At 39.8% G+C, this 27,403-nt stretch overlaps 1 protein-coding gene across 5 annotated transcripts in view; it reads right to left on the reverse strand.

Annotated features, from left to right (window-relative positions):
- Positions 1-27,403, reverse strand: part of RUNX1 (RUNX family transcription factor 1) — a 203,260-nt gene that overhangs the window by 46,918 nt on the left and 128,939 nt on the right. For all 5 annotated transcript variants that reach the window (XM_032778425.2, XM_075073660.1, XM_032778410.2 and 2 more), the window contains one exon: positions 13,793-13,897. In XM_032778425.2, the coding sequence (XP_032634316.1) occupies positions 13,793-13,897 (105 nt within the window). The remainder of the gene's footprint in view (positions 1-13,792; positions 13,898-27,403) is intronic.

A 27,403-nucleotide genomic window follows, 5' to 3' on the forward strand; every position in this document is an offset into this window, starting at 1 on the left:
TTTTCTTTGGCTTGGTGTTAGCAGCACAGAATGAGTCAAACAGTATTAACTTTCAACAGGGAAGTGATGTGGTCAACCAAAACTGTTCGCGGCTAGATTGTGAAGATAGGTAGAGCAGGTAACCAAGACCAGCCCATAATGCAATGGGTAGGCAGGAAAGGCAGGCAGATTCTTAGTAATTAAGTCAATGTTACAGCCTAAACTTTTCTGCCAGTTTGTGTTAAGGTTACACCGTAGGCTTACAGTTCCTGATCAGTCAGTCTTAGAAAACTGGTCAAATTAGTTCCTTGCCTCAAACTATTTACTTTGATGAAAAGTTTGATGCTGTACAAAGAAATGGGAGCACTTTCCGTCACTGGCTGGTTTAACTTCCCTCACATATCTCCTCTCCTCCGTTTGTACGTACTAATCCTCACCTGTTCAGGGCTAAGGAGAACAAACAAGTTGCTCTTTCTGTGATATGCAGGCTAATATTGTTTCAGACATCGACAGAGTGTGCTGTAGGACAGACAAATCTTTCTCAGTTACTTCACAGACAGAAGTACGCAGCCTCCTCTATACACCATTCTCGCTCTCTTAGAACATAGGAGTCAAACTCCTTTGGCTGAGGCCATTGCACAACCAACACGTGAACAGCCTGGTCCCCATGAAACACATTTTAACATTTGTTAAAACTCAACTGCTTCTTCATTTTGCCCATCATGGCTGATAGGCAAAAGGCAAGAATCTGAATCACCTCTGGAACAGAATCCTTTTCCAGGAACTTGTTCATTCCAGTGTATCAGAGAAGGATACAACGATGACAGCCTCCAGTGTTTCTGTGTGTGTCTACATGAAGGAAACAACTACAGCGTCTAATACCAGAAGACAAGTTTTGCTCTGACTCCAGCATAAAAGCATTTTTACTTCTGGAAATTAACCCCAATGTGAAAAACATGGCTGCTCACTGAGAAGCAACGACGTTGTGCAGACACAAAGCTATGCCTTCACCCTGAGAGCCTACCACTCTGTTAAACCCCATAACTAAGAAAACTTCTTACTAATCAGGACTCCAGAAAAGCTCTGCATTTACAGCAGATTGTTTTGAATAACACAGCGTGGTGTAGGAATATTTGACAATTTTTGCTTTTAAATTCCGGTTCTCAGGGGCACAACTCCCCACTCCTAGTCCCACTCTGGAAGTAAGTGACAGGGCCTGGAAAGCAGAAGAACCACAGGTATTCTGCTGCATGGAGATGGAGAGACGAAGTGGACTGTGGAGATGTCGTGTTACAGGACTTGGTGGAACTCCCTGGCACACACCACTGGACTCCGCTTCAGGGCAGCTCTCTCAACAGCAGTGCAGAAGGCATTTGGGGGAGGATGCAGAACAGGACAGAGGCAATGCCAGTAGGTCCACAAACTATATCGATCCATTGGCTAACCACCCTATGTGGTAGGTGCATAGAGAGTTTATGTGCTCCAGCCTGGAAACTGCAGTTAGTTGATTGCACAGCACATCCTAGGCTTGATTCCATTTCCCCCAACCCCCTGCAAGGCCTCTACAGAAGCTTGAACCTCTCATTGCCTGAGGCTTTAAATCAAGGATCAGAATATGGTCCTTAATGACAAAGGAAGACTAAGGAAAGACAAGACCGATAAAATCTGAAAGAGTTAAACTGCCCGGTCTTGTGAGTTGCTGAGCAACCTCACTCAACATTGATTTCAGTGGAAGTTGAGAGTATTCAGCACTCTATAGGAATGGTTCCTAAGTGACAAGGAACAATCAACACGTATATATCCAGCTGTCTACTTTGTGCTCTTTTTTCTGCCTGCTAAAGTTAATATATTATGTTAAATAAAATAACTTGATTAGGTTGCCTATTAAACACCTTTGCTTACGCACAAGTCTACTTGGTATTTCCCCATATTCCTATGGAACAGTCAGAAAGACGTACTTGTTCACCAGCCTTAACACTACAAGGTTCTCCTTGGATAAATGATGATCACCTCTCCTCTGTGCACTGCAGGGGTTTGGCAGTGCTGCAGAGTCATCTGGTGAGGAAGTGGAGAATTTACTGCTTTTTTAGGGAGGGATTTTCAAATGCACTTGCACTGGCCTAACTCTGCTCCAATTGACCTTATTGAAAGTTCTACCAAGACTTCAGTGGGAGCCAAGTTAGACCAATGTTGAACACATCTGAAGATCCCAGAATTCAAATACAAGTACAAATAAACACTTAAAAATATGTACTATGTCAATAAATGAGAACTATGGTTGTAAAAGCAAATACCCACTACAGAAATGAGATCAACAAGAATGAAAAGATTTAAGAGAAATTGAAAGATTTGGTGACTGTTTTAGATTGAAAATTGAACAGTTTGAAGAAAGATGAATCAAGTAGGATGAACTGATGATTACAGAAAATAACTGAAATAACTTTTATAACAAAATGTATTCTTACTGCAATTCCATCCCTATACTCCCTCAACTCTGCTATACATCTGACATCCTCTCATTTACTGCTCATGTAAGAATGGAACTTGTACTGTCAGCAAAACTAGAGACAAAGAGGTTGAGGTAATATCTTTTATTGGACCAACTTCTGTTGGTGAGAGAGACGAGCTTTTGAGCTTATACAGAGCTCTTCTTGAGGTCTGGGAAAAGGACTCAGGGTACGTCTACACTACTTGCTGGATCGGCGGGTAGTATTGATCTATCGGGGATCGATTTATTGCATCTAGTGTAGATGCGATAAAATCGATCCCCGATCGCTCTGCCATCGACTCTGGAACTCCACTGCGCTGAGAGGCAGAAGCAGAATTGACTGGGGAGCAGCAGTGGTCAACTCGCCACCGTCCTCACAGCCAGGGAAATCGACCTAAGATACGCCGACTTCAGCTATGCTATTTGCGTAGCTGAAGTTGTGTATCTTAGGTCAACCTTCCCCTCCTGCCCCCTCCCCCAGCCCAGTGTAGACCTAGCCTCAGAGTGCCACAGCTAAATACAAGCTGGAACAGATAAGGAGTAAACACATGTTGCAAGACACCATTCAAGGTGAAGTGGGCAGTTAACACTTCTACAGCTGCAGATTGTTGTAATGAGCCACAAATCATTTTGGTGTCTATCAGAGTTATGAATTTAAGCTCTCAGGCTCTTGAAGATGTTGTGCAAGTTTCCTTTCAGTGGTCAGATATGGAGTGATCATTTCATAACAAGTGTTCACCCATGGATGAAATGGTATTTCTGTCTTTTATCCTTTTTCTGTGTGAGTTCATTTGAGAGCGTAGTGATTGTTCTGTTTCATCTACATAGTTGTTGTTGGGGCATTTAATGAACTGAATGAGGTACATCACATGTTGTGATAGGCATGTGTATGACCCAAAGATCTTGAAAGGTGTGTTGTAGGGGGTATCGATCACTATTGCAATGGAGATATGTCTGCGGATTTTCCATCTGTTGTTATGCTAGATTCTGGTACTGCTTTGAGTTGGTGTCCTGGTCTGTGGGGAGTTTGCTTCTAATGATGAGCTTGGTGAGGTTGGAGGGCTGTTCAGGTTCCAGTGTGGGGTGTAGGGGACAACTATCAGTGGGCAGTCAGAGGTCTTTATCTCCTGTATTAAAGCGAGTTCTCCTGGGATATCTGCAATCTACCTTGCCTTCACCAAACAAGAGCATTCCACCAGAGGTTTTAAGTGTGTTAAGGTGTGTATCCCGGACTTTCTCCTTGGAGCATGTTCCGTAGTATCAGAGTGCCTGGACAGAAGATTTCTTGGTGTGTTTGGGGTGGTTACTTGATCGGTGAAGTAATCTGTGTGTTTCTTGTTTTATCTTCAAAGTACTTTACAAACAACAGTCGACTGATCCTCTCGTGAAGTAGGTGCTGCAATTAGCTACACCTAGGTATGTAGACGGGTAGAGCTTGTATATACTGAAGTTTTTTGCACAAGTGTATCTACAACAGCATGAATGTTGACTTACACTAGTACAACTTATCCCACAATAAGTTGCACTGCTGCAAGTCATGGCTTATACCAGTGTAGCATATCTACACTAGGGATTTGCTATAGTGAAGCTACATCAATTTACCTTCACTGGTGCAAAAAGCTCACTGTAAACAAAGTCTTGGTATTAATTTACCATTGTGCAGGTAACAAAAATATAAGACACAAAAGGGTTAAGAGATTTGCCTAAGATCACACATAGATGCACGGCTAAGGAAGGACTAGAACTCTGGAATTACTGTCTTTCAGGTCTGGTCTTTCCTATGGGGAGATTGACGCTGCTGCAGGAATCGATTTAGCAGGTCTAAGACCTGCTAAATTGATGGCAGAGCACTCTCCGGTTGCCCCCAGTACTTCAGCTCTTCGAGAAGAGTAAGGGAAGTTGACCAGAGAGTGTCTCCCATGGACACAGCACAGTGACGACATCAGGGTAAGTCAACCTAAGCTACGTTGACTCTAGCTACATTATTCATGTAATTCATGTTATTCATGTAACTTAGGTTGACTTACCCCATAGTGAAGAAAAGCCCTTAGTCTCATGCTCTTACCACTGGAACATGTCTTGTCTCACACCATGAGTCACTATACCTAGCTTACTCCTAAAATAAAATATTTTCTCAATGAAATGCAAACACACATGTCAGTGTAGCATTTATAAAGCTGTTTATATTAGTATAAAATAGGTGTCTATCACAAATGACAGCAGAAAAATACCCCACATTGAATAGATCTAAATTACCAGTCATATCACTTTGTTACGGTCTAAGAATAGATGGGCCTTGTCCCATGCCCTGAAAGTCAACAGACTTAGGCCCCACCAGCCTGGTGGAGAGTTTCAAAGTAAAGGGCTTTCCACTGAGAACACCCTGTCACTGGCCACAAGACATTCAAACCTTGAGACTATCATGAAGAGTGGCCTAGCACACCTCAACTGTTGCAGTATCACATAAGGAGAGGGGAGAAGAGGTCTCTTCAGGTAGCCAGGATCCAAACCACAAAGGCCCTTATAGATCAGTTTCAATACCGGAAACTGCACCTTCAATGAGAAGTCAGTTCAGACTTTGAAGAATTGACTTAATATTAACCTCTGAAGCTGCCACTGCCAAGCAGGTAGCCAGCAACATTCCGTACCAACAACGTCTTCCAGATGGTCCTAAAATGCAAGCCCTTGTAGAGCACGTTGCTATAATTCAGTGCCATCCTGTAAACACGTGTGTGTCATAGGCAGACCTATTTCCTCATAATTCAGATTCTTTTCAGAACATACTATCACTAGTCACAAACTGACAACACAATTTATTTCTTTTACCTCTCTTGCTCTCATTAAGTCCTACAGCAAAATGATTTTATTAACAAAATAATTTTAAAAATTAGAGGGTGGAATGGGCAGTATACATACTTGGGAGGGACAATTAGCATCTGCATGACATGAATTTTATCTTTTGTGCTAATATTTCCTTGCTGCTCTGGGAGAATGCAAAGCAATCCAAGCGATTGATAGATTGCTGGGAATGCCCTGCATTTTCCATCTGTTGAGATATCTTTTCTTTAGCATGCCATGTTTCCTTTTGTATATGCTCACATAGGGCAGTGTTTTATTCTGCTTAAAGCTGAACTTAGTCACTGTTCCTGAATGGTTTCTCCAACATGACTCACATACGGAAAAAAATGTAAAAAGAACACAAGTAATGAAATGTGTATTATATATATATGAAGACAACATACATATTAAGCTGTATAGTTGAGATTTGAGCTAGAATGTTTTGTAATTTCACACTGCTGCTGTACACTTCTATATGAAAATTATATAAGCTGTTTAAAAAAGTCTTTGTTGTGTACTCATAACTTAAACCCAGAAATCCTACTCCCCACTAAGTATTAATAATACAAGAAAATACATGAATACAGAATATGCACACATCAGTGCTCAATCATTTGTGTTCATTGCATTCTTTGTCTATACATGATTTATTTACATTGGAAGCTCTTAGGGGAAAAGTACCTTGGCCAAGATTTTTTAAAAGTGACCAGCAATGCTGGGTGCTGATCTTTAGAGGACAAATGATCTGTGTAGTGCTTAGCACACAACTGGCTCTATAGAAGTAATAAGATTCTGACTCACTGTCTCATTTTGTTGTCTAGCAAGCCAAAAATATCATTTAATTTGTTCATTTGAATTTTCTGCCAAATAATTTGTGAAATATTATAAATCTCCAGGTGAATGAAAGGGTCTGATAAGTAATTGGTGAAATCCTGGGGGGTACCATCATTTTATGATGGTGACACAGCCACTTATTCATATGTGATTTCTACATTACAGTTTGATACAAATCTTTTCTTAAAAATTAGTCTCAGTTCCAAAGAAGGAAAGAAAGGATTTGAAGGCATTTAACATTATTTTAGTTCATTGAGACAAAAAGGAAGACTTGAAAAATGTTTTGGCTTTCAGTCAAAGCTGTGTTTAATAGAAACCGAGTACAGACACAGAAGTCCCAAACTAATTTGTCTTAATTAATTTACTCTATAGAGTTCTAGGGAGTTAGTAGATTAATGCAATATAACTAGTAAAATAAGTTTTCACTTTTGGGACCTAAAGCTTTTATCTAATCCTCACTTGACAAAATCTAACATATTGTCAAGTCAGGTTGTACAATACAGTAGGTCCCAACGCAATGCAATAGTTTTTCCTTGTATACAAGCCCTAAAGCAAGGTTTAAAAATGGTAGTTGTATAAAAACCCAGTGAGATCATCCATCCCAGATGTGAATGCTCAGGGGACCATTTATGCACAGATCTCCCAGTTGCCCTGGGAAAGAGAGGCAGAGGTGATGACTTTCTGAGTTCCTAGGGGGTGCTCAACCCCTGCTCTGCCCCAGACCCTGCCCCCACTCCACCCCATCCCCCAAGTCTCTACCCCTATCCGCCTCTTTCCGCCCTGCGGAACAGATGATTGTGGAGGGTGAGAAGTGCTCGGAGAGAGTGAGAGGAGCTGATCCGCATGGCAGAGTGGGGGTGGGAGGGCTCGGGGGGAGGAGCAGATCCACAGAGCTGCTGATGGGTGCTGAGCACACACTATTTTTTTCCCATAGGTACTCCAGCCCTGGAACACCCACAAAGTCGGTGCCTATGAAGAGAGGTATCATCCAGTTGTGTGGCACTGCCCACTCTCCTCCAAGCCCTGTGGAAGGTGCTCTGTGGATCCAGGGTCTGTATGGAGTGGGGAACAGACTGCACAGGTCTAGGGAAGGAATGGACTGGCCAGACACACAATGTCTCCTCTCCAGCCCTGGGAAGAATTCCCAGAAAAGATACCTGGGAGAGAAGGAGGGGCAATCACCCAACGAAAAGGTCTCCATAAGAGGATCCTTGGAGAGTTCCTTCCTCAGAGGCACCTTCCACAGGTTTTTCCATGGAAAGGTATGATCTGATCCCTGATCTTTACAGCTGGGATTTAATCACTTACTAGCCTCCGGACAAGCTGCTATCTTGCACTTAAATACACTGACTGATCAAAGGTGGATCACAACTGATCAAAGGTGGAGAATGAATACTGGCCTCACTCTTCTTGTTAATGCTGCCAGCTGGCAATAGAATTGGATAATGTCTGTCTGGCCAGCCTCTTTGCCCTGGTCTGCACTACACAGTTAGGTCAACATAAGGCAGTTTATGTTGACCTAACCATGTCAGTGTAGACACTAGAGCCTTGCTCCCTAATACATGAGCCGAACTACACAGACATAATGAATCTGCCTTCACAAGAGGGATAGGGCTGATGTTGGTGTAGTTAGGGTTACTTACAGCAGCCTTTGGTTGTCATTCTTGCCAATTTCATGACTCCATGATGGAGCTGTGAAATTGACAAGAAAGTCCTCCACACTCTCAGCCCAGCTGCTGCTGTGCTCCTTGCTGAGAACCTGCTGGGAACCCGGGCAGCTGCCCCCCTCTCAGTGAGGAGCGGGCAGGCAAGAGCCAGATGGGTGTCCCACCCCAGGTGGGGAGCATGGAGCCGAGAGTGGGGGGGGGCACACTGGGTCTCCCAGCGGGGAGCAGGGAACAGAGAATGGGGAGGCAGCTGGCGTGGAGCTTTTCAGCACAGACCTGCCCTTTGTGACATTCTTCCTCAAGTTCTGCTCAGCAACCTACACCCCAGACTGCTCCTTGAGAGGAGTTCCTTCAGTTAATTATGTATGGCCAAAATTAATTGGGACAACCATATATTCATGCTGGATAAACATCTTTAACATTCAGCTTTTGCCCGGACAACTCAGCTTAAAAAAAAAAAAGTCTGGCATAAATCTACAAATCCTTTTGAATTTACACAGTGCCTTCAGCAGACAGCTCTACTAGGGAATCACTTCAGAGCTGTGAAGTTAAAACAATCCAAAAGGAGGAACAAAAAGAAGTCAAAGGAAGGAAAATTATTTTTAAGAGCAGCCATATGTCAGACAGCCTTAGGGCCATATTTAATTTCAGAATCATCATCATAATATTTCTATCAAGTTTCCAGGAGCAATTCTCTTGATCTAGATACTGCTAATGATTTTTCCCATGGACTTAGTTCATAGAAACGTAACTTGCTTTATGAGTCATAAAATCAGAGAAGATGGAGTTCAAAATGTGCTCTTAGGTCATCCTATCTACTTGCCAGTGTAGGATGTTTCCCTCTTATACAAAAGTCAAAAATAAGCATTTATGAAAAACTGGAAAATGAAAACTTTTAAAAAATAAATAAAGTAGTGGAGGAAGAGTTATGTCCTTTTGTGACTTGGCTCTATGCACTACAATAATTTTACAAGAAACACTGCATAGATATACATATCCAGAAAGGCAGAAAAAAAATTTAAAACCAGACACAATTCTGAACTAATTTGTACATGCAGTTACCACACATGGAAATCTGGTATTTACATATGCAAATTGACTAGTAAACAAATAATTGGCCATTTCCACGCTCCATCATTGTAATCAAGTACCCATAAAGTACATAATTGTGCAAGCATTTCAGGATCCACATCTGAGAAATCTGGTTTTGTACATATCTATGCAGACATGCACTCACAGTAGTACGTGGCATATTATTTACACCTTTACACATAACAAATACTTAATTAAAAAAAATCCAGGAGATAATGAATAATGCTTTTACATCCCTGGACATCTGTACTTTCCTACTTGACAAAAATAGCTTAAGATCACGTTACATGTTCTTGTTATACCTTTTGCCCATCCTCTGCACATAAATTAAGGAGGCAGACAGCTTTCATTATAAAGCCCTAATACGACACCTCTATAACTCTGCGTCAGACGTGTTTGACGAAATAATCACTGAAGACAAGAGAGCACATTTCTGCAAAGTTTGAAGACAGTTTGTTGACAGTTTGGGTTTTTTTAAGTTAAAGCTCATTAAAAATTATCCTGGTTTGAATTTTGACCTTTGTCTTAAATGTATTCTTAGCTCAAAAATGGCTTGCTGCTGCTTTTTTAAACTTTCCATACAGTGGAAAACTATATTTGATGACTATAAAGTAATTATATTGTAAGTATAAAACAAACAAAGTTAGTAACAATTTTTGTTGTTGATAGGTTTAGACCTAATTCTGCACCTATTGATTTCTATGGGAGTTAAGGGCCTAGTCTTGTTCCCATTAATGTTAGGGCTTGTCTACATTACCCACAGGATCAACGAGCAGCAATCAATCCAGTGGGGGTCAATTTATCACGTCTAATGAAGACACGATAAATCGACTGCCGAGTGCTCTCTTGTCGACTCTGGTACTCCACTGGAGTGAGAGGCTCAGGTGGAGTTGATGGGGGGGGGTGTCAGCTGTCGATTCACCATTGTGAAGACACCACGGTGAGTAGATCTAAGTACCTCAACTTCAACTACGTTATTCACGTAGTGGGAAATATTAGCCATTGATTTCTGTTGGAGCAGGACTGGGTTCTGTGTGTGAAAATGTTGCCTTCTGTTGATTGATTTCCACTTAAGGTATGTCTACACTTATGGCATGGGTATAAATAGCAGTATGGACAGTAAGGCACATCTTAGGCAAGCAGGGTGCCCTATACATATGAACCCTCAGAGTACATACACTCCGTGGCTCTCTAGCTGCCAAAGCAATACCTCCAAAGTCTACAGTGCTATTTTTTACACTGCCTCCTTGCTGCCAGAGCCTTTCCCTGCTGCTTCCCCACTGTCAAGAGAGTTTCACTGCCATGGGTAGCTACACACTGCAGTGACAAGTGTGGACACAGTCTGCCTTTCACTGTGACACATAACTACGTATACTCTGTGTGCTGCTGCAAGCATAGACAAGATCTTAGAAAGAACATCAAGGTATTTATACAAGAAGTAGTTCATAGAGGTATTCCTTGGGCTCAAGTGGTAGAGGCTTGTGGTTTTAGTCTTGAAGGATCGGGGTTCAAGGATCAACTGTGCAGGTGTGTGTTGATTTATTGTAAAGAGGGGATAACCTTTCCAAAGTTAATGTTGCAACCACAGCCCCATTATAAGGCTGATTTTGTGCTCTTGTAATTCTGAAGGCAGGTGAAAAAAAGAAAAGAAAACACCATAACAAGTTCCTCATGTTTTCAAATATTTAGGGTTAAAACTCATTGGTAACCAGAACAATTAAAATTTTGTATTAGGATTACTACCTTAACTCCGCCCCAGCAGAGGTGTCAGCCTGCTATTGTGAAAAGTAAAATATGAGAATTGACATTTTTCTGTCTGATCCTTGGGTACCAGACCAATGCTTGGGAGAGATTACCAGTCCTGAAAGCACTCTTAGTAGTGTGCCTGCCCAAGTGTTTCTAGCCCTGGCAGGCTGCAAAATACTGCACCTTAAAATCGTATTATTTTGATTACCATCTTGGGTTTTATTTCCCCCCTTAAAGTTCAACTTGATGTTTGCACCCAATATATCACAAGCCACTAGAGTTAGAGATGAGAGACACTGTCAAGTCAAATTTGACCCTCAATTTAAATGTCATAAAAATAGGTTTTTACAAAATACAAAACAAATTAAAAAAAGCCCATCCCTTAAGACAACCAGAAACAAGACCACGACTTTAAAGATTTCCAATAAAAATATAACCCCTTTCCCTACACACTTTTATTTAGGCCCCAATTCAGCAAATCCTTGCAGTAGGTATAGCACATTGGGCAAGGCTATTTGCGTGTCAATGAAAATGCAACCTTAGGCTATGTATGAGCGTATGTAAGGCTAAGCACCAGGGACAAGCCTCCAGAATGGGCACTGATATACCTCCCATGTTACCTGCAAGTGCACAGAGTTTGAAAAAAAAGTGTAAAGGAAAATGTGCATATCTGAGGGACTCTGGGGAAGGCGTGCTCATGAAGCAGTTAGCTATGTCCTGCAGACACTTATGCATGTATGTAATTTTACTCATGTCAATAAAGTTTGTACTGTTTCCTTTTTAAGTTGCAAACTGATTGTGAACTATTTATTTCTAAGCAGTGCTTCTTTTGATCTGGTCCAGGTCTGAACATAGCAAAGCTCTGACTTGGAACAGTGTGATTTTCAATCCCTGCAACACATGGCATGGAGTACAAGGAACCCCTTAAAATATGTTTATGCAGATAGCAGTAATGCAAGCTATTTTTTGCACAGATGACTGCATTTGATCTAATTGATTCAAGAAATCCAAAGCGCCATAATCACAGAGTGAGAGAGTATAGAAAAATAAGGTATGCTTCAGTACTGCCTCAATTGCCTGAATGTTATGAGACACTGAACAGAATTAGACAGTGGAAGGAATTTTCAGCCTAGTTAATAAAAATCAAGTGACATTACATGGTTTAGGAAAACCGAGGTTTACCCATAAGCCTGTTATAACGTATGCTCTGGGTAGCATCTCTTCACTGCATTGACTGGGGCTGGATTAGGCCCATATAGTCAAACACTTTGCTGCATGTTACTCAACTATCTAAAGAGTATTGCAGATATCAAATATATGTAACAGTTGCTGCAATTCAAGAAACTCTTGATTGGATATCAAACTACAGTACTTAGTAGCAAATGTTCTGTTCTTTTATATACAACAGATTATCTGGCAATAATGGGAGTTATGTGTCTCTATCAAAACAAAATTTGACCCTTTAGTACTATGTGCATAAAACTTCCTTGTGTGTATTACTCATCTTATATGTTTGACTTCCCTATGACAAATTGAAATTGCATACAAAAAGGCTTTTACATGTGTTTGAGTTGTGAAGATACATATGTAGCTTCAGTAGGGATGATTTCTTTACTTCCTCCCTTAAATGAAAAAGCTTATTAAATATTAACTATCATGCCAACTGAGCAATTGATCTAAACCAGCAGGCAGATCAGCAAAATGATATTGTTTCTTAGAACTCTATCAGACACATATTCAAAAAACCTAAGGCCGACCTGATATCTGTAAAATCTGAACATGGCCAGGTGACTGTGCATGCAGATCTGGTATTTGCATATACAAATACCTGTTTTGCATGCACAGTTGGTTGTTTTCTAGAGATATTTCTCAGGAACCATGTATACACCCATTCAAAAAAAAAAATCAAAACATCAGCACCACACAAAAGGAAAGGAAAGAAAAGAAAAGAAAAGAAAAGAAAAGAAAAGAAAAGAAAAGAAAAGGTCCTCTGTGTTTCAAAGGCTGGTCTCAAATCCTAAAAACCCAGGGACCTGATCTTCAATACATTAGTCTAGCTGCAAATGCTAATTTACACCTGCTGAGGATCTAGCCCATAATTGCAGGCAATTATTAAGAATAAAAGGCGGCTGAAAGCCTGAGAGTTTTCTAACCTACTATATTTATACATTTGAACCTCACTATTCTTCCAACACTCAGTAAATAACCCTGGCTTACAAGGATCACCCCCTAGTGGGTGTTCGTTTCTTTCTGTTCTCCTCTCCTGGGATGACTTCTCTTAAGCAACAGTTAGAACCTATGCCAAATGTGCAGAGGGAATAAAAGAAGGAAACCACAAACCTCAATTTACATCAGGGCATTTTGATAAAAAATATGAAAATTCTACATGAAGGTTAGTGACTGAGGTTAATTATTGCCCATGGTAATAAGCAGAGCACACGTTGCACAAGCATCTGATGACTGTACATCTGTTTTTTCCGAAAACTGTACTTGTGTGAAATTTGTGGATTTGTCCCTACAGATAGCAAATCTTTCATCTTCTATTCATACTTAATGCTTTAAAAAAAATTGGCAAGAACGACTGTCTGTGAAAATGTGTGCCCCAGTGGAGTAAATTCCATCTGTCTGTTTGAAGGGCTGTTTTTAACAATTACAGTTTTCCTAAGTTATAAACCAGCATGAGGCACAATAAACTATATACAAGAACATTGGTTGTCATCTTTCTGATTTTTTTTTTGCTTTTGTCTGCCAACTTTGAAAAGTTAGACTAACGGCATCTTGGGTTCTAAAGTTAAAAATCCTTTGACCATCTGAAAGTCAAAGTGACCAGAAAATGCTGCATAATGTACATCCTGTCCTCTTTTTACCCAATATCCCTTCGGTCTTATGTACTATACAAATCATACCTGAGTTTGTTGCCTTCAAGTGCAGAGCACTTCAAATACTTTTTTGAACAACAGAATACACTCGTGCAGAACTAAGCTCTAGAGAGGCATATTTAAAATCATTAGTGGATAGCCTTAGCTCAAAGTACATCCATTGCTCCCAATGAATCTTATATTTTTCTGCATTTAATTTGACAGGTGATGAACCCCTGTTCTAATATGGAATCTCACACCTGCATTACCATTGTTGCCAGATCACTTACTTCTGGGTTCTCGAGGTCCATCCACCGTTATCTTGATGGCTCTGTGATACGTGGCTACTTGCGGAGGATTTGTGAAGACTGTGATGGTTAGGGTGAAGCTCTTCCCTGCAACAGGAAAGCACATTACTCTCTTGCTGATAACTACAATACAACATGCACTGAGAAAATTTGTATCTGTCATTTTCAACAGCTCGAAAACACATCATATTTTATTCTCTATATATTATATATGTGCCCATACAGTGAAGCATTTCACATGCACTTCAGGGCAATCCAAGGCTGTGTATATTCCATACACGGCTACTGCTCCACGCATGTATAATGAATTGATTTACATTTAATGTTATTTATACTTCGTATAATACACAGTTTACAGCTGGACAGTTATATTTTAAATTATCCACACTACCACTTACAAATTATCTATGTTTGTTAAGGGTGTTAGTTCACAGAGCCCTATAAATGAAGGCTGAGTTCCAAAGCAGCCTAAGGAATCTGAACACACAATTCCCATTAAATCAAAGGGATGTTCAAGTTCTCTAGGAAGTGTTGAAAATCCCATGGTAGATGGTTCAAGCTAGTGTTAGATCAATTCTACAGAATAAACAAGAATCCTTTAAAATACAGAGAAATCTACTACCATAGCTCCAAGAAATTATAGACAAGATAAAAAAAGATCTGTATAGTTTGTCTGAAGGGAATTAAAGAGTTCCATGAAGACATAACAGAGATCTGATTGTTCTGGATTTCCTCCACTTCCTCCCCCTTGTTTTAAACCTGGACAAGAATATTTTATACAAACTCAGCTTTTTTATTTTATCCCTTTGTGGGTAAAAACTTGCTTCCTGGATTTCTATGGAAAGTTTTGCTAAGATATTATGATGGGTTTCATTATAATTCAAAGGGAAGACTTTTCAGATATAGTATGTGCATGCCATATTTCTGAGTTTTGAAAATTAGTCCTTTGGTGGTTCAAAGGGAGATAAGAAATTATGAGATATGCCCTCATGATTATAATGTATTTAAATATTTCTGCTTCTGTTTTGGTGCAAACTCCTTTTACTCTCATTTGTAAAATGGGGATACTACTCCTGCTTGCCTAGTGTCCTTCAGATTATTTAGTTATTGGATGTGTGGCATATTGACCATGTAAAGCACTGTATAAATATTAATTATTACTTTGGCATTTACAGAAATAAAAGGCTGACAACACTACCTGTAGCCAATTTTAGCAGAGTTCTCTGAATGTCATGGGGGACATGGATAATCATAGAATTTTCAAGAAACTCGGCCCTGATTTGGACAATGGGGAATTTCAGATAATTGAGGTTATACTTGCATAGGCATGTGTTGTACAAACTTTCCCACACACCTCTACAGAAAGCACCTCATTGCTGGTCTCCAGCATTCCTGTCAACCAAGTCTCAGGGTTCTTCTGATGAAAGCTTCCCATTGTTACAGTTTGCCTTGTTTACCTAGATGTAGGTATTCATCCACATGTGACGAGAATAAGATAGTTTCACTTTCAATAGTATCTGAACTCAGTTCTTATCTAGGTATCGGTATAGCCCTCAGCACTAATATCTGAGCATTTCATAATCTTTAATGGTTTCTATCCTCACAATGTCCCTGTGAATTAGGATGGAGCAGTAAAGCACAGGTTAAATAACGACTTGTTTACACAGTGGTGCAATGCGCTCTACAGGGGTGTGAATTCTAGAGCACACCAATGTGTTGTGCACTAACTGGCCCATGTAGATCCTGCTGACATGCACTAAAAGTTCCCTAGTGCATGCTAATTAGTTCCTTTCCAAACAGTAGTACATTAATGTGCCCTAGGGAACTTTCAGTGCACACCAGCAGGTTCTACACGGGCAGTTAGAGCACAGTGTGTTGATGTGCTTTAGAATTTGCACCCCTCTAGTCTGCATTGCTACAAGCCCTAAGTGTCTCAGCCAATGTCACACAAGTCCGTATCTGAGCTTGGAATTAAAACTCAATTCTTCTGCATTCCACTCCTGTGCCTTCCTAATACCCTTCCAACCTCTGCTGAAAAGTAGCTTCAGGTATCAAGAGGAGCTGTAAAGGTGGCATAAAGGGCACCTTTGATCCATGCCTCAAGACCGTTGACCCCTAGCTTGGGTCCACTCAGCCAGACTCAAGGCCAATGTGTTTTTGACATTTTCTAAATACCAAATTGTATGATAGATCATAACAATTATGTTGCCAATACTCAGACTTTTCTATGAAGGATCAAAAATAACTACTATTAAAAACTCCCCAAGAAAATTAACACCCAAAACATGAGATTTTAACTAAGATCAAAGGGACATAATCAAGCCAAAACATATCCTGCTTCTTTAAGAAAATATTTTACATACTGTTATTATAAATAGCACCTAAAATGCCCATAACTGAAAGAGATTAGAGAAAAATAATATTTTTCTATTTATTAATCTATTTCTAGCTATAATGTTTCCAGTTTATTTACTTGGGACATTTGATAGCACTTAATGGGGCATTTTCACTGTTTCCCTAACACACTCAATCAGTCCCCCTGTTGTTTCTGTAGGATTTTCACACAGCACAAGGAGCGAGAAAAATATTTTTAATGGTTAAATGTGATTGTAAAATCAAAAAAATTACCATAGAGAATCAGGGCCAGATGCAATATTTGTAACTGCTTTAAAGATATTCTTCAAAACTTACTAGATTTCAAAATGATGGTGCCTGTTGTGACACAATTTGGCAAAAGCAGGAAGACACCCGCTTACCTTTTACTGTTTATAGAAGTCTACTTATTAACCACATGCTGGTTAACCACAGGACTTACATAACCATATGCCTATGTGTCACTTACTGTTACTCTGTGATAATTCCACTGTAGTTCTCTGGCCATTTTGTTTAATTTGCATTTAGTTTTACTCATTACACTTGTATTAACTACATGTCTGGTTGATTCAGGTAAAATTAGCTAGAAATGTATCCAACCTAATTTTACGTGAATAAATTCATAGGATGATTGCACACCCAAACTTTCCCCTTCAATCTGTGCATTAGCATGCAGCCTAAATCTGTGATCTCATTTTTTCCTAGATACACATGTACCTATTACACAAAGAGATGTATACAAACACACATGATCTGTCAAAACTGGTTATTAATATCAGCTTAGTTTCTTGATAAATGAAAGTCAGATTTCCCCAGTACACAGCCCTTTGTTAGCTAATGGGAAGAGATGAGACCCCTGTTTTAAACTATCCACAAAGCACAAATGGAAAGACTATGCACAAATGGACTAGCAATCATGCACACACAATATGTGGTAATTAAAACTGGAAATTACTGTGCATATGTAGGTGTACTGGGTGAGAACAGTGAAATGATCTCCTATGAGGTCACAGAATATCAGGGTTGGAAGGGACCTCAGGTGGTCATTTAGTCCAACCCCCTGCTCAAAGCAGGACCAATCCCCAGGCAGATTTTTTTAACCCCAATTCCCTAAATGGCCCCCTCAAGGATTGAACTCACAACCCTGAGCTTAGCAGGCCAATGCTCAAACCACTGAGTGATCCCTCCCTCCAGCCCCCTTTCTTTAATACTGCTAATGAGCAAGATTTAGAGACTGCCACTCCCTCTGTAATTATCCATGGCAGCTCCTAACATTAAGGATGCGGAAGCTCTTGGTCCCAAGGATAAAACTTTCAGGAGCCTGGGGCTTTTTCAACAGCGGGCCCTTGGCTCTGGAATATACTCCCAGCAACAATAAAATAAGCCCAAATCTTGCATCTTTAAAAGGTACGGTACAAAATTCACTGTTTCAGTAAATCAGATCTGTCCCCAGTATTAGGGTAGCACAACTGCCTGGCTATGATTCACTTGAAAAAACAATTTAACACAGGGAAGAGAACTAGTTGTATTTCTGGACAGGCAATAAGTAACACTTAATTTTGTATATGGTGCCTAGATACTACGTTGATGGCTACATTAGAAACTACACAGGAATGCTCTCTAGAGCCACTGGTGATGAAAACATTAAAGGAAAAGATAGATTTAAAAAATCTTCTAAAAATCATAGCTTGATGGTCCAATGATAGTGCACTGCTCTGCCAGACAGGCATCTATACTTGTGTCCTGAGTTCAGTCATTTCCAGTCTGACAGGGACTGGAAATACAGTGAGAACCAGGGAAAAGTGAGACACTTGAAGTGCCGTCCCTGTGCACCTTCTGGATGATGCTTGACGTAGTGCTGAAGGGCTCTTCAGGGAGCTGCATTCCAGCCTCTTCAGCTGGAGAGGGGGTTGCTGTAATCTGAGGCCTCTGCAGCTTTTGAGAGGGAATGAAGTAAAGGTGGGAAAATAACGAATCCCAGACAACAACCTGGTAACATGCAAAGAGGTTTTGTGTATTGCATTAGTCATCCCTGAGAGATGTAATTAAAAGAACGAGATGGCTCTATGCATGGGAGGCATTTTTTAGAATGTGTGTGGATGCAAAGCAGCACACCCAGGCCAACTACAGAGAATGGCAAACAGAAAGTAGCACAGAAGACATGTGGCCCCCAGGGCTCACCAGATGTTTTTAAAGGATGGTTCTCTGTCTTCTCATGTGTGTTGTGGTTGTGGAAGAGAAATAAGTGGAGGAGACGAGAAAAGAATTTTAGAGATTACAAACCATATTATGAATGCCCCTTTCCATTTTTATTCAGTCTTTTCTCAGACAAAACTCCCAGCTCAATCCATTGGGGGGAGGGGGAGTGTCTGAATGAGGATTGGACAAAAATGTAGTAAAAGCTTCAGGATTGGGCCAATACAGTGCGGAAGGGAAAAAAAGGAAGAGAAGCTGGTGATATGGTTACAATAGCTATATGCTGCCTTAGGATTTCTTTTGTCACAGAATATTATTGGTTTTCTTAAGTAATTACAATGCATTATTTTAACAAACTGGAAAAGAAGCAAAAATGGGAAAGCAGCCAAGAATGTTTGCGCTGACAAGGCCAAGCAATATGGACGAAAAAATATGAAATGTAAAACAAAAATACACACTACAACACAGATGATATTATGCCTAATTTTATGATGTCTGAGAGAGGTTTCCACATTGTAGTAAGAGAAATTATGGTACAATAGTTTCTGCTACTACTTTTTCATACTTATGTGTTCATCTGATTTTATTAAACTGTGCTAAATGATTGTTGTTTTATATCTTTCAAAACTTCCCATGACACTTCCCTAGGTATCTGCCAAAGTGCCAATGTAAAGATGTCTACTATTTTTTTTTATAATGCGTGTGGCTGTATGTACATGCAATATATACACACATATGAACATGCGCGCACACTCCCCCCCCCCCACAACATTAACAACTATACATTAGGGAAACATTTTGCCACTCTTGATTGAGTAATAGCTTGCTACTTGAATAATCTCATTGAAATTGATGGGATGAGTAAGAGTAGAAGAACTGACCCTTAATTAGCTGTTGCTTAGTGCATGGTTTATTTTTTTTAAATGCTTCACCTAATTGTGTGACAGTCTAGAAAAAACTAAACAAGGTAAAATTCTGTCCTCAAATGTCTGTCATGTTCCTGTTGTCTTCAGTGGCAGTTTCATACAACTAAGGACACAACTTTGCCAATCGCATTTCATTCAGTGGGCATCTCATAGGAGAACAATTATAGTTAAAGTAGAAGATATTAAAGAGTTAACTTTTGTTAACCATTATCACAAAAATACCACACACAGCTATTATTTCAAGCACAAGAGAAACTACAGTAACTTCATATACTACCTTGTGGTACCTGTTGTCAAATACAGAATTTTTAATGGTGACCACTGCACTATAAGCCAAATTTGACAATGAGAGCACAATGGGTATGCCTGCAAAACAGTGTACAAATGATTATTTCCACCTAGAAACCAAATAACTGTGTGCACAAACAGGTAGTTGCATGTACAACAGGCCAGTTCTTTTTTCACATGAAATGTCAGATTTTGGAGATGCAGCTGTTGCACCCTTCCAGCCAAGTGATCCCATCAGCTTAACCTTATGGCCATATTCTGCAACATTTCTGCTGGATAATTCCAAGTGTCTCATTGCACAAAGTTCTTACGTCTACATTTACCCGTATAAGGTGAAATCCTGTCCCCAATTAAATCAATAGATGTTTTGCTATTGACTTCAGTAGGGTCAGAATTTCACCCATTTCACCCTTCCTTCTCTGCCCCAAATAAGAACCACAGAATTTAATCCACTGTGATAGGATTCTGAATCATCTGAATACTAATGGCTCAGAAACACAGATACTAGTAATTTGGGTGCAACTCAGCTACTGGCTTCCACTCCTTGCTTTCATTTCTATTCCCTGCAGCACTCCATAAAGTATGTCTACTCTGGAGCTGGAAGGTGTAGATTCCAGTTTACAGAGTCAGATCCATGCTAGTTCTGATCAAGTTAGGAGGCTAAAAATATAGTGTGGCTTAAGTAGTAATAGGGGCTAGCTGCCCTGAGTGTGCACCCAGGTCTCACATGGGAATGTACTTGGCAGGGGAGGCTAGCTCACTGCAGCTACACCCCTTATTTTAGTATGCTAGCTCAGAGCTAGCGTGGCTTTGTCTCCTTAAGTGGAATTTATATCTTCCAGCTTCTGTGTAGACATACCCATACACTGACCAACAATAGATGCAAGCTGTACTCTCACATTTCTCCGCCCATACACCCACCTTTTCTACAGTGAACAAATCAAATGCTTTCTGGATTTATAATTAATTTTCCTGCATTTTGAATTAGATGGATTTTCTCAACATTTTTCAGAATATGTGCGGTGGCAGGGAGAGGGAGTATTTGGATTGAAACAATCTTCACTTTATTATGTTGTGAATCATAAATAGGTGTGTTTACCTCACTCTGTTAGAAGCATGGTGTGTATATTAAGTCATTGAACTCCAAAAGTGAAATTAAGTGATACCAACCTTTTTTGGGTCCTAGAATCCAATCTACCTTAAAAAACATTACTCATATGGTAAAGATTTTCATTAATCCTATGTTTTAAGAGAGCCATCCCTCTACAAACAATTTTTTTTAAATGCACAATTTTGACATAAAATATTAAAACTAATAGATCCAGATCTTGGGGCCAGTCAGAGGCTGGTTCAGCCCCCAGAACAACTTAGAACAAATACAAAGGTCTAAAAACATGTCTGGCTCTCCACACCCCCTGGGGCTATTCTGGCAGACAGATATTGCTGGTGTACAACAGTGCTCTGGCCACAGCACCAGCCATGTCCCTGGTGCTACCACCGCTATACACTACCTGAGGAATCCTCTTACACTGGCGAATCCCCAGGTAGCTAGTTAAAATGGATTTTTTTTCCTTACCCTTTGCCCTGCAGTAGCAGAGTTGATAATCTGTCCTAGTGTGTGAATACCTCCTCTTTTCTTCAAAAAGAAGTAGACTAGTATCCCTGAGTAGTACACATTCCAACTAGCATAACTGAGGATGCTAGCATACTGACAATAAATGGGACATGGTGAACTCAAATATCAAATTTCTGTCTGAACACTTTTTTATGTATTACTGTAACAACTATTGCCTTAGGGTTTGATCCTGCAATTCTTGGAAGAGCAATCCTTGCTGACAAAAATGAGGATTACTCATGTAAGAGCTGCACGACTGGGCCCTCTGATTATGAACAGTGACAGATTTTCTCTCTATATACTTTTCAGTTGTTTACTTTTTCATGTAACAGTGTTTTATATAGAGTCAGTTTCATTTCTGCATTGATGGTTAGTTTCACTTCTCAGTCTCAGGCACTAGCATGAGGCCATCCTTCTCCTTCACTGCTTGGGGAGTCCCTATGTCCAAGTTTTCCCTGCCACTCTGAGAATGTGTGTCAATTGGTGCTGCTGTTCCATTGTTTGCCTGGCAGAGACTTGATAACCCTTTTCCCACTTAAGAATTGAGATTATTCATTTATCAGTTTTTAAATATTGATGTTTTAAATAAATGTGAATTCCATAAAGCTTAATTTCATTCTGATTTTTTTTTAAATGTAAATCTTGTTTATATTTTATGAATTTTGGAACAGGACAAGTGAATTGACTAAATCAATTGGTCTCTACATGACCAATGCACGATTTCCACACTTGTCAAGATACCAAATGGTGGTTGTTAGAAGACTCCGGCTGGCTCTACTATCACCATGTTCTTAGAGACCTCCCTCCTGCCATCCTGGTCTCAGACCCATAGACCTCATGCATAATCTCCTCCCTTTTGCTCAGTTATTTCCTGATACATGTCTTCCCTCGTGATTTGTCTGCATACTAACATCCTTAGTTATGCTAGCTGGATAAAGTCCACAGCCACTTATCAGGCAGGAGGCAGTGGGAGGAAAGAAGTATAACAGGAAGTAACGGAGCAAAAGGGAGATTATGCATGAGGTCTACAGATCTGGGACCAGGGCGGTAAGAAGGAGGTCTTTGAGATCATGGTGAGAGTAGAATAATTATCTTACACTGAATCACTGATTACCTATGGAGAATTACATCAACATCAGCAGTACTCTCCCCTGCAAAAAAACCAATATATCTGGAGATGACATCATGGCATTGGTCAAGTTCATAGGTCAGGTTTTATTGGGGGTACCTGCAGGAATTTGGCTAGCTGCGTATATTTGTTCATTGACATCTTTAATTTTATGTGTTTCAACTTTTAAACATTCCAGCAGTGAGGTGTAGTATAGTGTAGTGTACGTTGGAAAGAAGAATGATGTTGGAAACCAGAAAAAAAAAGAAAAGAAAAGAAATATATTTCATCCTGCCCTAAGAAACAGCAGATCCACTTTATAGGGAATGTTGTATGGGAATGCTTTGTTAGGCTGGAGGCCTGCAGATCAAGTTTTCCATGTGAATTAAAGCATTTGATAAAAGAGTTCTTAATGGAGAAGCCAAGCAGCCTTGAACTGTAAGTAGAGTGCTGCAGCGCCTCTATAAAATTTTTAGGAACATGGGTGGAGACAATAATTACAGTACAGGAAGAATGAGAAGCTGTTGGGTGCCCAACTTGGGTGGCACAGTGGCAGTACAAAGGGATTAGATGGCTTTATTGCTAAAATGTGATGTTTATTTCAAAAATATTATTGAGCACTGAAAGGCATATGTGGACTTCATAAATATTTGCATGTTACTAATGTTTGTAAAAGGAGTTGGGAGGGTTGAATTACAGAAGAGTGATTTTTTTCCCACAAAGATTAGCCTGACATATAGCACTTCATTTCTGCCATTCAGTAGCTAATTTACTGCTCAAGATACTGGCTTGGTCCTTTTGAGTTATGGCCACTTATGTATGCAGAAGTGCTGCTTTTTTAGACTCATCCATCATAATGTTTTACATTTACAAAGACCTTTTCACTGCAAAAGAGCCTCCCAGTACTTTACAAATATCCTGAAGTCACTTAGTCCACCAGTGAAATGCAGACATCTCTGGGGTGGAATGCAGCAGCTGTTTAGCAGAGAGCTGTGATGCTACACAACAGTATAAGGGGGGGAAAACCCACTGTAAAAAAATGAAATGGAGAGGAAAACTCAGGGAGGCAGAATAAAATTACAATGTGGCCTTATCCTTGGGATCATTAATTCTAATAATAGTATTTAAACCTTCTGTAACACTTCATAATTTCAAAATGTTAATGTGTTGTTACAACAGCTCTGGAGGTAGAGATTAGCATTCCCATTTTATAAGTGACCAGACACACTCTAAAAGGCTAAGTGATTTGCCAAAGGTCACAGAACAAGTCAATAGCAGCGGTAGAATAAGACCTCAGGAATTCCTGTCTCCCAGCCCTGTACATGCTAAAATATTGCTAGACTTGGAAACATTAGATTTTTATTGAGGAATACTGGTAAATGTTGATTTCACTGTACATATGCAAACAGATAAAAAATTCCATCTATAATAATCAAAATATACAGCTAAACAAAGTACAAAAAATGCTGCTGGAGAACTCATTAGACTTAGGATGGATATTGAATTAGGCTGGTTACAAATAGATTAGCAAATGAATGGTAAAAATAAGTATCATGTGTTGATTTAAGGATATTGACTTTTTATATTTTGACCCATGACGTTGACAATTTGCATTAACAGTCTATAAAGCTTTAACTTTTTGAATCACAACGTCTATTGCCATTAAATAATTGTCTGGCCCTCCCCCATAATTTCCCACTACTTTGAAAATTTAAATGGATACAGATCTTTAAAAGTAATTAAAAATAAACATTGCTTTGATCCATCAAAATTATATTAAAAAAAACAAAGAATTGAATTCTGCCAAGCCTAAATATTGCCTCTCTTTCAGAATCATGTTTGGAAAAACCTCAATTTTTCCATGTAAAAGATGGCATTTTCCACATCTCAGTATGACCTATTCTTGGCCTGGGGTGCTTATTGTGTAATAGCTTAAAGAGTACCAGTTATTGATTCACTTGCTGTAATCCTTACTGATTTTGTCTTGGCTCCTTGCCCTTTTGTCTGCACTGGTTTTCACTTTGGACAAATCCCAGTTCAACCACCTGTTCAGACAGATACTGCAAGATCTTAGTATTTTGGTAATTAGTTCCCAGCTGGGATTGGGCACACTTCTCACCCTGCAGAACAATGAAGCCAATGACCACCACATGGCTCCAGGCAGACACATGAACAAAGATGGTGTCAGTACACAGGCTTCAAAAGAGTGGCATGCTGAATATGGCTGGCAAATGGTACCTGTATGTTTGTCAGCACTAGTTGAATAAGTGAGTGACCTCCAGCCCAGATGACCCCAGAACAGTGGAATGTAGAAAGATGACCAGAGAGGTGAGTTCTGCAGTGAGTGGTGCAAGTATGGAACATCAACAGGAGGACTGTTTGCAATGAGTCATTTATCGTGGAAGTAGGACGCATCTACACTGGCATTACACTGATCTAACACCCGCTGATGCACAGCTCGGGGTAACTTGCATTAATGGATATCCAAGAACCATTGATACAGATACATTTCTGTATGAACACCAGGCACCTCCCACTAATAGAAAGTTCCTTAAAGGGACTTTCTAATGTAGCTAAGTCTTCAATAAGACTTCAAAGCATGGACATTACTATTTTAGCTTTTAGAGCTATGGTGCATAACCTGTCAATTATACATGGCCACCTATCAACGTGTTTCCTGCAGCTTCTCACCGAACTTCAGGAAACTGGACCGGAAACTCACTGCATGCACTTCCCTGTAGAGCTCTAGTAGCTTCATTCCTTCATTCCAGTAGCTGCTCCTCCCCACTTTCCCTTTGTAGGCCTCCAGGAGCTCCTTCTGCTCCCACTCCTGCCACCCAATGCCTCTCCCTTCCTTGCATAGTATTAGAAGCAACCCCTTGCCCACAAGGAGGGAGAAGAAGTACTACTGCTAGTTCACTAGGTGAGGCTAAAAACTAGAGGGCCTTATTTTCATCGACATGAAAGCCATTTTGGTACTTTCCCTAGCACAGTGGGGCCCAACCTGCTTGTCGTCTTTAGGTTTTACCACAATCTAAACATTAAATAACAATAATTTATACCACCTAAGCAGGGTAAAGCAGCTGTACTGTAAAGGAGAATCAGGCACAAAGTGCCTGAAGCTGGTAGCGTAAGAAACCAGAGCTGAGCTTCAGGCTACAATTGGCCTGGGAAGAGGCACCTTGAAGGCAATGGGTAAAACCCAGGCCCACTGGAGTCAATGACAGAACTCCCATTGATTACAATGGGGTCAGAATTTCACTCAGTGGCTCTAGGACAAGAAATGGTGGGGGATAGTAATAGAGTAATAGAGGAGCAGGAATAAGAGAAAAAGTGAGATGGAGAACACAGAAAAAGAGGAGAGACTTTAGTTAAAGAGATAGAGAACAAAAGGGAAAGATAAATGGTCTGAGAAGGAAAGTCGTAGTCAAAAAGAGAGAAAAAGGATTAAAAATAGGAGAAAAGAGAAGCAAAAATTTAAGATTAAACAAAATGTCTGTCCCGCCCTGCCATTTACTCTAAATGCTATATGAGGGGACATTACAAACTGACCTCAAATTGCTGAAGGCTTATGTAAGTTTATATGCACATTATATTACCGTGGCCCTCTGTATGTCAACAGTTGTGTGCCACTGATTTAGAACACCCTCAGTTCTTTTGTTAAGTACAAGAGAGTTGATGAGAGCTGCACACTTTAGAGTAGTCATTTGAAGTTCATTAAAGTGCCCTGAGGCCAGAGCATTAATTATTTTTCTCTTAATGATTTTATTTTGACTACAAATCAGCAGCTGTTCTTGATGTGACTTTTTTTCCCAGACAGTTTTGCTTGAGAAGATGTCTAAAAGAGGGCACACAAGAAAGAAAAGCAAACCAAACCAAACACAAAACAAAAAATGCTTAAAGGCAAACAGATTTCTTGAAACAATGTAACCTCTTCTTTCAGTGAGATACTTTGTTCTCCATAAACAGTATCCTACTAAGATGAACTTCTTTTACAATGGTACAAAATAAGAAAACTCTCAGAGAACAACACGCTATCTCATCATCGAGATCATCGTCATTATCTGAAGTTTAAAGCAAAATGTTCAAGCATGGCTTCATGCAACCAAAAAGTAGATGTATTATTATTGGAACTAGGCCAGTAGTTCAGCAGTTGGCATGATCGCTGTTTACAACCATAATGCTCCCGGAGACAGGAAGCTCTAAAAATCACTCTACCATTATTTTTCTCCTATTGACACTTTCTGATCGAAACTTCTTCTGCCCAGACCAAATTTAAGTAACCCAATAAAACGTCTGTCAGCTGGCAAAGACAGCAGGAGTCATGCTGAACCCTCCAGACCACATGATGTTTTCAATTCAAATATCCTCACTGAACTGTATCGTATACTTCCTTAACAATCAGCAATTCATACAGAAATGTCTACAGTTATATATTCAATGCAAACATAAGTCAGTTTTGGTTGTACAGTTTTACAAAGAATTCTCCCCTCTTCCCACTAAGTTTCCAATGAAAGCTTGCACCAAGAAAGTGACTTTGTCTAAAGGACTATGTTATTAATTAATATAATTTGCCTATCTTTCCCCACACTGATGGATCACCACTATTTGATTTGCAAAATCTATGATACATTATATAAATGCAGAGAGTTTTCATGTCAGATTTTGCCATGACACTTAATTTTACAGAGAAATCTAAAAGAATACTTCAATCCTACCTGAAATGATGAGCTGAAACTTGCTTATATTGTATTTCATCTCTGTGCTTACATATGTTACTCACATGGCATAGTATCATTCATAATACATATTTGTTAAGCACTAAGAACATGCTAGATGCTGTACAAAGTTAAAGACAGTCCCCGTCCTACAGAGTCCTGCTTTCTAATAATTTCTTTACTAACAACTTTTACTTTCCCAGTTTTAAAAGGTCAATGACTTTTGAGTAGCTCTCTACAAATAAACAAAGAGAACAAGAAAACCAGAAAAAATGTTTTAACCAATTGAAAAAACAAACAGTTTACAATAATATTAACAAATAGCTGCAGACAGCCTTGTGAATAAACACCCCCCCCCCCCATATCTCT

Source organism: Chelonoidis abingdonii, chromosome 1, assembly GCF_003597395.2.
Source record: "Chelonoidis abingdonii isolate Lonesome George chromosome 1, CheloAbing_2.0, whole genome shotgun sequence".
Lineage (NCBI taxonomy): Eukaryota > Metazoa > Chordata > Testudines > Testudinidae > Chelonoidis > Chelonoidis abingdonii.